This window comes from Temnothorax longispinosus, chromosome 6 (assembly GCF_030848805.1).
Source record: "Temnothorax longispinosus isolate EJ_2023e chromosome 6, Tlon_JGU_v1, whole genome shotgun sequence".
In the NCBI taxonomy this organism is placed as follows: domain Eukaryota; kingdom Metazoa; phylum Arthropoda; class Insecta; order Hymenoptera; family Formicidae; genus Temnothorax; species Temnothorax longispinosus.
This window is the reverse complement of record NC_092363.1, coordinates 6,457,058-6,469,546: the sequence shown is the minus strand read 5'-3', so window position 1 is coordinate 6,469,546 and position 12,489 is coordinate 6,457,058. Positions and strand designations below refer to the sequence as shown.

The following is a 12,489-nucleotide window of genomic DNA, read 5'->3' as shown; positions in this document are numbered from 1 at the left end:
AGACCGTGGGGGTACCCATGTGGTCATAGTAGCAAAACCGAAATCTAAATTGCATCACATCAAAACAAAAGACACTTCGACTAAATCAACATGGACGCCTCAATAAAAGCGTCCCAAACAGAAGTTAACTGCGTAATAAAACTCGTATACTCTTATAACTCTGAACTCGAAACTATGTGTAAGTGTATGAATGTATGTATATTTGTTCGTGTATGTCCGCGGTGTTGGGAACTCGGTATTGTCGTAGGTACGTTAAGCCCAAGGAACTGCGCGGATCACTTCCCCCTGCGGCCCAAGAAGCATTTTAGCTATATTGCATTAATTTTATGACGTTGCTGCAATATAGTTGAAATGTTTCTTAACCTTTCTCGTTTAATCGGAATGTAACTGCTGAAAAGAGTTGAAAATTATTCTCTACCTTTTTTTTTTTTTTTTTTTTTTTACGTGGTGGAAATCTTCGAAAGACTCCCCGCCCTGTGATAGGGAGGGGGAGTGTCGGATTCTACGCGCACGCGTACCACCGTTACGAGGGGCGCTTCAGAGGACCGAAATCCCCTGAGCCTCCCTCAGCGTGGCATCGCGCGCCCATAGCCTACCGACTAAAACCACCACGAGCAACCCTGACCTAACTTTCTAAGGGTGCTGGGTGTCGATCCGCAGACACACGCACCGCGCTACGCGACGTCCTAAAATCGCCTAACTCTCGCAGGGTTAGGTGGGTGTCGATCCGCAGACACACGCACCGCGCTTCGCGACGCCCTAATCGCCTAACTCCACGGGTGTGGGTGGGTGTCGATCCGCAGACACACGCACCGCGACTTTGCGACGCCCTAATCGCACCGTAATCTCCAGGGTGTGGGTGGGTGTCGATCCGCAGACACACGCACCACGCGACGCGACGCCCTAATCGCCTAACTTCGCACGGTGTGGGTGGGTGTCGATCCGCAGACACACGCACCGCCGCGACGCGACGCCCTAATCGCCTAACTTCCGCACCGGGTGTGTGGTGGGTGTCGATCCGCAGACACACGCACCGCGCGACTCGCGACGCCCTAAATCGCCTACTTACACTCGGGGGTGTGTGGTGGGTGTCGATCCGCAGACACACGCACCGCTCGACGCTACGTATAGTTAAGAATATAATTAAGAAAATTTTGCGTATATTATTTCGTTTTGCGACCACTTAATAAACAATAGACGTTGTAATGACCTTACCAGTCGTTGTTACATGCTATGCTACATGTACTTATTATAATACAATTATCCGTACCCTCAGTTCTCAATGATATCCCGAGGCAGTAGAATCGTATTGCTAGCATTAAGAACTTATTGTGACAAGATACATCGCGGCATACACCAAACTTAATAGCTACGAAGAATTACACCTAATTCTAGCATAATTTAAATAGGGTGAGTTAGTAGAAATAGAATACACTTATATGTTGCGTTTAGAAAATATAACACAGTTTTTTAAATATGATTTGTAAAAACTAGCTTGACAAACATGGTTCAATATTATTTTTCAAATATTATCAAGAATAGGTCACGAATGTAACGTCTTTACAGGTACATGAAATAAAAATTGCCATAATGTCGACTTTCATTCTGCGCATTTTGACATTATTAGGCATCTTATTCACTTGTCAAAATTCCGATTTGAATGACTCAATTGCCACGTCACGTAATACCTGAGCACTATATAGTCGAGTTAGATCTTAGTATACAATTGAGAATGATTACTACGTTGGTACATGCTTTCTTTGTCTCAGAATTAATCGTCCAACGGAAAGTATACATTTTTCAGCGAGAAGACAAAAAATATTAAAAGAATCTCTCGTCCCGAAGAAAATAAATTCTCGACAATCTTATAAACCAATGCGTTTTGTACACAACCCGATAAGTGATTTTGTGGACATCTATTTTGCTAACGAGTTATCAAAAGGGCATTACATTTGGCAAATAAATTTTAAAACATTACTGGATGAATTGATTGACAGTGTTGCAACTACCCACATAGACTGTAGGTCTATGTAGGTAGTTGCAACACTGTCAATCAATTCATAAAAAAAAGAAATTGGCAAATAGATTTTAAAACATTACTGGATAAATTGATTGACAGTGTTGCAATTAATTCATCCAGTAATGTTTTAAAATTCACTTGTCAATTTTTTTTTTTTTTTAGAAGTTCTCTTGGCAAGACATACTCTCGGTGGCTTGCCATTGCCTTCCGAAAGGAGAACAAGCGAATATAATTTTTTTTTTGAATATAATTTTTCTAGCTCTACCGGGAATTGAACCCGGGATTTTTGACTCAATAGACCAATGTGCTGTCTAATAGGCCACGCTCGTCCTCAGAGTTTGTATAATACACAACACGACAAATGATTTTGTGGACAACTATTTTGCTAATAAGTTATCAGATTAAACCGACAATTATCAAGTGTTTATATTATCTAATACGCTTATTGTTTAAATGTGACAGATGGTTGCTGGAAACGAATAGAACTCGAGATCTATTTCCATGTTGGGACGAACTAGTTTTTAAGGCGATCTTTAACGTTTCTGTACTTCATCTTAGAAAACACACAGTTTTGTCGAACATGCCTGTACGACTTGTACGAGTGACTTATAGGCACGATGAACGCCTGACGTGGACGCACTTCCATGAAACTCCTGTAATTACTCTTAATCTTCTGGTGATTTTGGTATCCGACTCCTCTCTTATTCCCAACAGAATCAATGAGAGAATTAGTCTTCGATGCAGACAACAAACAGCATTGCATTTAAGATACGCAAAAATGGTTATCAAGAATGTCACGCTGCATTTGGAATTTCAATCGAAGCGTTACAAGAAGCTTGCAAAAGTGGATCATGTCGCAGTACCGAATTTTCGCTCTGAAAGCATGTATAAGTTGGGTCTTATTTTTTATAGGTAATGCACATATATATACATATATAATTAAAAAGACAATGATATACAATTAGAAAGACAAATATTTTCCGTAAAATAAAAAAATTTTATCCAGAAAGGAAGATACTATTTCTAGCATATCGAAATATAAGATACTTGAGTTGCCACGTCGGCGTTACATCTTAGAAATGTCTTCTACAACCGGTCTGTATAATGACGAAAAAGATCTATTTAATGCTTCCTATATAATAACAAATTACTAGTAATAGTTCCAGATGTGCAAAATTGTTTTTACCACATCGACAAGAAAATTATAAGCGTGGTACTTATATATATAAATTGTTCATATTTATACGTTTTAAATTATTGTTTGTTTTTGTTACTAAAGATGATCTTATTACAATTTCGACACTATACGTTATTGATATTTATTTACATGATAATTTATATTTGGCAATAACAACTATTTTGGATCATTAGCCCAATTAATCTCTTCATAGTTAATCTCTAGTAAACCTTAAATTATTTAATTTTTATAGGATATTTATCTTTTTTGTAAATATTATATATTTACTATTAGGCTCGTTGATTTTAACAATAAATACATAATAATAAAAAAAAATGTCAAGAAGTGATTGGTTTTACACGCATTTTATGCATTTATACAAATGTTACTGAACGCACTGCAAATCTAAGTGTTTTATTTTATACACTTTTTTGTCACTTTTTAAAGGCTGATCTACAATGTGCTCTTTGCTTTCTGTTTTTTGCTCTTAAGGGGATCCTGCAGCCGTATGATTTACCGACATTATCGTTAATCAATGGATCTTTTAATTGGCTTTACAGAATTGCAAGTTCTTGGTCTAGAATTAAAGTCCGCACAAAAATCTAGGGTGGAAAACGCGATTTTATATCAAAAGCACCAAAAAATTAAAAATATTACTTATTGGGGCACATACACAGCTGTCACCTAACGACAATATTTGCTTAAAACAAAAATTCTACAGTTTATACGTACATAATGTTTATCATCCACCCTTGGGAAAACATGTAGGAATAATATCGTGTAAGTAGAAGTAAGATTCAATGCGTACAAAAAAAGATCCATCTAATAATTATTTTAGTAATGTAAATACGGATGCAGGATGACAAGAAGAGCAGCAACAGTAGTTGCCGGATCTTGCATAAGATGGCGAGCAATCGAAAAAAGGACAGATGTCATTTCGTTAGACAAAGACAGATACAGGGAAAACAAAATTAGAAAGGTTGACATTATCGACATCGAGGAAGTTCGCCAGTCACTGCAGGATCCCCTTAACCTCTGCGACTATATCGTATTTCGCAATTCCGTCGCGTAACGTGATGTTTCTTGTCTCTTCTGAAGTTCGTCAATTTTTATCTTGGGCGACAGAGAACAAAAAACATCGCGTTAAGGTGCGATTTCATGGGCGTCAGTTGACGCGCGTCAAGACGATTTTGTGACGTCATGTTGTTTCTGCGTCGACGCTGAAGAAGTTCAGATTTTCCAACTTCTAGCGTCAAAGTGTCATGTCGGTTCGTTAAAAATCGCGAACTTTCTAAACGCAAAATAGGAAATATCGCGTGGTAAAATCCATGCACTGCACGATTCTCAAAAATCTCTGTGCAACCCAGTATTCCTTTTTTTTATATTTCCTCCTTTTATTTTCTTCAATTGCAGCTATCACGGCAAATGCTGCTGCTATACGTCTTTTTTGAATTTCTGAATTTCTTGAATTTATAACATTCCCGAGAAAAAATATTCATATCTGATCATATATGATCATATATGAATGGCCATTTATGGTCAGATATGGAAATTGGCCAGATCTGAGGATATCTGATCAGTTATGATCAGATATTAACATATACAATAATACCAGATCATATATCCTCAGATCTGGCCAATTTCCATATCTGACCATATCTGGCCATTTATATATGATCATATATGAATATTTCTTCTCGATCGGGATATTTTCAAAAGTTATTTTTTAAGAGTGTGTCACTTTATTATAAAAGTAGACTCCACGATACAACTAATACAACAATTGTGCCGCTCTATAGTGCGAGACAGTGTCGTGTCTTTTGATATCGTGTCTTTTCAAACCATCTCAAATGAACAACTTAACAGAATTAAATTAATAAAAGGTCTAACAAAGAAAAGAAGCACTCAAATTAGGAATGTCACCCTTGCACGCACGAATCAAATTCATGGAATGTATATTACATATTGCCTACAATTTGTCTTTCAAGACAAAGTGGTCAACAACGCCAGAAACACGCGTTAAAAAAGAAGAAACAAAAAAAAGAATACAAGACGCTTTTTATAATAAACTTGGACTGAGGGTAGACATCGTTAAACAATAAGGTTCCGGATCATCTAATGACGGAAATACTTCTCGACGATTTTTTGCTGATCCAAAAATCACAGCAGAAATAACTGGAGTTGACGAGAAATTGATCAGAAGATTTTCCACAATATTACAAACGATTAATTGTGGTGAAGAAATCAATTCAGAAAAATTCGGTTCTTATGCGTACAAGGCAGCGGAAATATTTATTGAAAAATATTCTTGGTACTTTATGCCAATTACCGTTCATAAAATTCTTCTTCACGGTAAGGAAATTATAGAAAATGCCTCGGAAAATGCAGCGTTACCTGTTTGGGACATTATCGGAAGAAGCTCAAGAGGCAAGAAATAATAAAGGACTATAAACGATATCGACTTAATCATAGTAGAAAAATGTAGCCGTCTGTTTACAAATGAAGATGTTATGCATATGATGCTCGTGTCATCCGATCCGTTAATAAATAGTTTAAGAAGTAAACCACATCAAAAAAATTTAGACTTAAGCGATGATCGACGCACGAATTACTTTGCTCTTATACGTAAATTAAATGTAAATTGAATTTTTATTTAATTTCAATCAAATACTTGTTCCTATATCATTAATTTTTAATAAATATACACTTTTGCAATTTTTATAAGTCAACATTGAAAGGTTCTATGATCATTCATTGCATATTTTACAAGTAACATAATTTTTTCCGCGATTCGCGCAAACGGCTCTACTGTGCGCCGAGGCCGCAGCATATCCCCTCTAACTGGCTAGTTCGGACACGAACCATTAGCACGGACGCAAACCATGTGCGGTTACCGAGCGAAACGACGTAGTTGATACGCACTTTCTCAGGCGGCGCGTCGGAAAATGTGACACAGAAAAATTGACGAAAAATGCCGGGATGGCCTCTCTCAGGTTTCTCTCTGGTGGAAGTAATAAGGTGTGCTCGTATTGCGGACACATTTTCGTCTGTTCCGCGCATCGTGACAAAAATCGTCCATTTTGAACTAATACTAACAGATTCTTGTGTCGGTGTGTTTCCGTGAGTTCCCTAAGAGCACAGTTGACGGAAAGTCGACGGTAAGTCGACTTTTATAAGTCGACTTCTAGTCGGCTTCTAAAAATGGCAGAAAGTCGACTAAAAGTCGACTTCTAAATAGGCGACTTCTAAAAATGGCGGAAAGTCGACTAAAAATCGACTTCTAAATAGTCGACTTATAAAAGTCAATGAAAAGTTGACTTTTGTAAGTCGACTTCTAGTCGACTTCTAAAAATGGCGGAATGTCGACTAAAAATCGACTTCTAAATAGTCGACTTATAAAAGTCAATTTTCCGTCGACTTTTATAAGTCGACTTCTAGTCGACTTCTAAAAATGGCGGAAAGTCGACTAAAAGTCGACTTCTAAATAGTCGACTTCTAAAAATGGCGGAAAGTCGACTAAAAGTCGACTTCTAAATAGTCGACTTATAAAAGTCAACGAAAAGTTGACTTTTATAAGTCGACTTCTAGTCGACTTCTAAAAATGGCGGAAAGTCGACTTTTAGTCGACTTCTAAATAGTCGACTTATAAAAGTCAATTTTCCGTCGACTTTTATAAGTCGACTTCTAGTCGACTTCTAAAAATGGCGGAAAGTCGACTAAAAGTCGACTTCTAAATAGTCGACTATAAAAAGACGGAAAGCAGTCAAGCGGCGCGTCATCAATATGGCGGCGAATCTCGAGGAGGCTGGAGGAGAAAATTAATGTTTACGCGAGTGCAAGGAATACATGCCGCGAGACAGGACACGATAAGAGGTCGAAAAGCGCCGCGCTATCAACCACCGCCACGAAACGTCGTCGTCGTCGTCGTCGTCATCATTGTCTTCCCGTTGATTTCCTCGATTAGATCAGAATACTGGAATTTGACTGTATGTATGTTGCAATATGTTTGAGACGGTTGTCTACATTGTCTACAACAAGAATTGTTACAGAATGCCGTTACCAACCGACATGGAAGCGAAATTGCTGCGCCAGATAGTTCTTGCAGGTATGGCGGATCTAAAAGAGGATCAGGATAAGGCCAAGTGGAAATATGCTTTAGAGGTTAGGTATGGTGTGTTATTAATTATCATCGATAATTAAGACCTATTGAATGCGACCTCTCTATTCTAAACCATCTTTCAGAACACCATCAGAAATGGAGAAACCTGGTTCATGCATTCTTCGTGCGTTCTACGGAAAATCAGTCCGGAATAGGTGGTTTATAAAGAGGTGTACGAAACGAATAAAATGTATATGCAAGGTGTCACGGCGATAGAACCCGAATGATTGCCGAAATTCGCTTCCACGCTATGCCATCTTAGTGAATCATTGGTTGATCCACCGCCAAGGTATTTTTATCACAATTGTTGCTTTATAATGTTTTCCCTATTTATTTATAAAGATATTAATCTTATGATCGAATATTATTCTCATTTATAGATATAATCAAGGAACCGGGAAGATCATTTGCCGCGTGTCTGGTACATTTGGAAAGGCCGGATGGGGACTACCATCGATGGATATAGAGCATCTGTGGACGGTGTAAAGTGGTTCGCGTATTTCTTCTTGGAGGGTCAAGTGTACCCTAAGCAGAAACGATTTGTTCCGTCGTTGCTGACGACACCTGGGAGCATCACCAAGTCATGGGCCAGGTAAATCGTTATTCTATCTCCTTTCGATTTCACGTTGATTCATCGAATAAATACATCAATTCAATACGATTTTTTCAGGTTGATACCACGCACTCAAGCAATAGTACAAACGTTGCAGTCGCAGGGAGTCGTGTCCAAATACAAACTGCTAGAAATCTGGGGTTTGGATGAAAAATGTGAAATTTTAATTTATAAAATAATATTTAGATATTATCATCGAGTAGACTTCTATACAATACTAGACCGCTGACAGGCATCTCGGCCGTGATGCTTGCCGCCATGTTGATTTTAGTCAAGATATGCTATACTACAGATTCTATACAAGTAGTTTTATACAAGATTTCTATACAATAGTCTGGCATATACAGAATGTCCAAAAGAAAGGGTTTAATACTACAGGAGTAGTGGTTCGATTTCGGCATTCAAGTAGCTACACGTTGAAGGCATGACTTACAAACTTATTGATAACATGTACCAATATTTAACACAAAAACATTCGCCTGCTTCGTTATGTACTGTAATAACGAATGCAGATAAACGCACATCATGAGCAACTGAACACCCGATAGTGACTTATTGTTAATTTAATATGGCCGCACCCTTCACTAACATTTGCACCTCGCACTCGCATCAGCTTTTCGGCAGTGCGTCCATATATGTTAATGGTCTAGTATAAAAGTCTGTGGATATTATATATTTATAATTTTAGTTTTGTTGTCAGCTTACAAGAAGTGGCTGCCGGAATCCGCGCACGCAGAAGTGGCACAGATATGACGGCACACAGTGGCCGCCTTTGTAATTAAGAATAAAACATTAGGATTGTAATTACCCGGGAAAAAATGGAGGAGATCTGACCATGTCTGATTTGATAAAATAAGATACAATGAGATCTGAAATTCAAGTAAAGTCAGATCTGATTGGATACAATTTTATCTCGCCAGATCTGCATGGCCATATTTAATCACATGCAGCCAGATATGCTGAACTATAATCCGATCTCACCAGATCTGACCATTGCTGCCGTTCGATATTGAATCGCAGATCCAATCGGATCTCTTCCGATCTAATCGGACATTATCTGATTGCTTCAGATCTTCTGAAGTACGAGCAGACATTATGCCTCAGATCTTGTCGAATCTGAGCAGACCTAGCCAGACATGTCTTGATCTCACCAGATAAGACCAATCTTGGCTTACAAAGTTGTGTTGCTGATTCAATCAGATCTCTTCCGATCTTGCCGGATCTGAGCAGACCTAGTCAGACATATCTTGATCTCACCAGATAAGTCCAATCTTGACTTACAAAGTTGTGTTGCTGATCCAATCAGATCTCTTCCGATCTTGCCGGATCTGAGCAGATCTCGCTAGTATAGAACTTATAAAAATTTCGTTCTCAAATCGTCCATTATTAATTTTTACACCCTATGTTGGACATTATATCAAATATAATATTAACTCTATAAAGGGGAACCTTTTAAATGATTTTTGGTCAAAAAATCAATTAATTTTTATATTAAAAACAGTTTTCTCAATTTTGAAACATTAACATATATAATAAATATAGTCTCTTCCAATTTAATAATAATTGTTAATTTCGACACCATATTTAGAATTTATTATAAATATTCCATTAAAAAAGTACCGTGCAAAATTAATTAATAATAGGTAAATATAAAAGATTAATGTGTATATGTATATATAAAACATAAATCTTTTAAATTATTTTGCAAACATACATTATAATTTAAACTGATAAAATAATATAATCACATATAAACTTATATAGTCATATAAGATTATATATGATCAGATCATAATGCTGCATCTCAAAGTATCCGATAGATGGCATCCGACGGAATCTGATTCTCGTATTTAAAATTTGATGAACAGTGGTATAAGAACGGTATCAGACACGGCAGTGTCGTGCTAAGTTGCGCCAAGTTATGTAAATCGTGGAACGGCACAACTTTTGTATCGTGGAGTCCACTTTTAAAATAAAGTGGCACATTTAAAAAATAACATTTGAAAACTACAATTTTCTGCAGTGGATGGACACCGGATCGGATCAGATCTACTCATGTCTGATTGGATCTGAGCAGATATAATAGATTATTCTCGTTACATATCTGACTCTATCCTCTAGGATCGGATCAGATCTACTCATGTCTGATTAGATCTGATCAGATAGGGCCAATATTTTGATCAAACCAGATCTGAGTGGATTGGATCTGATGAGATCTGCTCAAATCTGTTCAGATCTCTTCCATTTTTTCCCGGGTATACAGTTTTTTAGATAATTAAATTATTTTATATATGAAAAAAAATCGAAATGCATCAGTTTTAGCCTTCCAGCAAAGGGTCGATTGTGTATCTTAAAATAATGAGGTAAAAATTACAAAAGTGAGAAAATTCATTAGCGTATCTACGATTTTATTTATCAGAATCTAATAAAATCTGTTAACTTTTGTCATTTTCACCTCATTTCAAGATACACAACCGACCTCCAGACGTACGCGGCGGCGGTTTATTTTATCGACTTTAAAAGTTGGCGGGAAGTCGACTTTCCGTCATGACGGGAAGTCGACTTGAAGTCGACTTCTACCGAAACTGACTTGGCAGAGAAGTCGATTTTTTTAAGGACGAAAGTCGACTTGAAGTCGACTTGAAGTCGGCGAATGTCTCAAAAAACGCCGACTAAAAGTCGACTTTCCGTCATGACAAGAAGTCGACTTCCCGTCATGACGAAAAGTCGACTTCCCGTCATGACGGAAAGTCGACTTTTAGTCGGCGTTTTTTGAGACATTCGCCGACTTCAAGTCGACTTCAAGTCGACTTCAAGTCGACTTTCGTCCTTAAAAAAGTCGACTTTCTGCCAAGTCAGTATCGGTAGAAGTCGACTTAAAGTCGACTTTTTGCTCTTAGGGTTAGTACACAGTCAAAAGTGCAAAATTCGTAAATAATGTCGTCGTGTTCAATAAAAAATTGTAAAAACAACACGCGAAACGCAAAAAACCGAAACATTACTTTCTTGGAATTTCCGAGGAAGACGGAAATGATAAAAAAGTGGAAAGTTTTCTGCAAAGAGACCAGAAGAGAGATTAACCCTACTTCTGGTAAGTGTACAATATTATTGTATAAATTTTGTTTATGAATTTAAAAAATACTTGTGTAATTAATATGAATAAAAACGTGCTACATGCTTTGTAAAAATGTATAAGATATTTATTAATTTGCATATGTAAAATATATAAAAATTATGTAACGTTTTTTGCAGCTCGAGTTTGTTCAGAACATTTTCTACCTGGTCAATTCGAAGATAAGACATGGCTTAAAAATTTAGTAGGAAACTCGGGAAGAGTCTCAAAAAAAACTACTTCCTGATGCGGTTCCAATCATAGTGTCAACACAGAATTGAGTAAAATATCGAGTAAGTATTGACAATATTTCAGGTCCTTACATATTATCCATAATCCTTGCTATAAACGTGTTTGTATTTCAAATCAATATTTTCCAATTCATTTGTAAATTCAATACAATTTCTGAAATATTCGTAACTTTTACATGTTATTAAACGTAACCTAAATTCTAAGTACACATTTGTGAATTAAAAATCATTTATAACATAAGTATTGAATTGTAATATGAATGATACGATTTTTAGGAACAGATGATACACAGAGAAATGTGACAGGCACTGATCATGGCACAAATCGGGATCAGCCTTGCGAGTCGAATTTCGTACAGCTAGTTGCTGTCGCAAGCAACGATGAAAATTTGGCTTTATCACATTCTATGACAGTAAGAACATCGACTTGTACATTGTAATATGATGTGATTTACATTACAATTAATTAAAATAATAATATTTAATAAATAATATTTTCACAAACTGTGTAATGGTATGTCATTTTATATTAATTAATTTTACAATCTATTTTTCAGAGAATAAGAAGTGACAAAATTAGCAAAAAACGATAAATAATCCATTTCTTAATATACAACAATTTTGCGACACCATTTTTCAAACTTTTAGTGCAAGATGTAACAAACAGTATGAATCGAAATTATTTCACCATTAACATGCCGTGTAATTCATTTCTTCTTTCTATATTTCTTAATTTTTTATTGTAATTTTAAAAAATAATTAGATTTAATGGCGATTCAAATGACAATTACATTTTTTACTTTCATAACGACATTTAAACATAGTCTAAATAATTACACAATTTGAATCTCCTACCAAAATTAAAAAAACATGGCGGACTTTTGTCACGTTCTGTGATATTGCAAGAAACGTGCGCATAAAGGCCTTCACACATAAAATCCCGTAAGAACGTAAAACGTAAGCGTAAGAAAATCGACCAATCCCAATCGAGTATTGTGCTGTTCGTAACCCCAGTAGGGGAAAATACTCGATTGGGATTGATCGATTTTCTTACGCTTACGTTTTACGCTCTTACGACATTTTATGTGTGAAGGCCTTAAGCACACCTTATTACTTCCACCAGAGAGAAACCTGAGAGCGGCCACTCCGGCTTCGGG

General features: G+C 36.8%; 1 protein-coding gene across 7 annotated transcripts; it reads left to right on the top strand.

Annotated features, from left to right (window-relative positions):
* The first annotated feature begins 6,340 nt into the window (after nt 1-6,340).
* Nucleotides 6,341-12,447, top strand: LOC139814642 (probable ATP-dependent RNA helicase DHX37). 7 transcript variants are annotated; one of them, XR_011732507.1, is made up of 7 exons: nt 6,341-6,355; nt 6,950-7,183; nt 7,247-7,363; nt 7,440-7,645; nt 7,737-7,948; nt 8,027-11,374; nt 11,609-12,446. XR_011732507.1 is itself a non-coding variant. In XM_071781071.1 (6 exons), the coding sequence occupies exons 4-6, from the start codon at nt 7,797-7,799 to the stop codon at nt 8,720-8,722; spliced, it is 315 nt and encodes a 104-aa protein (XP_071637172.1). In that variant the 5' UTR covers nt 6,884-7,183; nt 7,247-7,363; nt 7,440-7,645; nt 7,737-7,796; the 3' UTR covers nt 8,723-10,271. The 7 variants fall into 7 exon arrangements, 2 of the variants coding, with proteins under 2 accessions (XP_071637172.1, XP_071637173.1); XR_011732508.1 differs by lacking the exon at nt 6,341-6,355 and having other exon boundaries at nt 6,841-7,183; nt 8,027-11,060; nt 11,222-11,374; XR_011732510.1 differs by lacking the exon at nt 6,341-6,355 and having other exon boundaries at nt 6,840-7,183; nt 7,247-7,358; nt 11,609-12,447.
* The last annotated feature ends 42 nt before the right edge of the window (nt 12,448-12,489 follow it).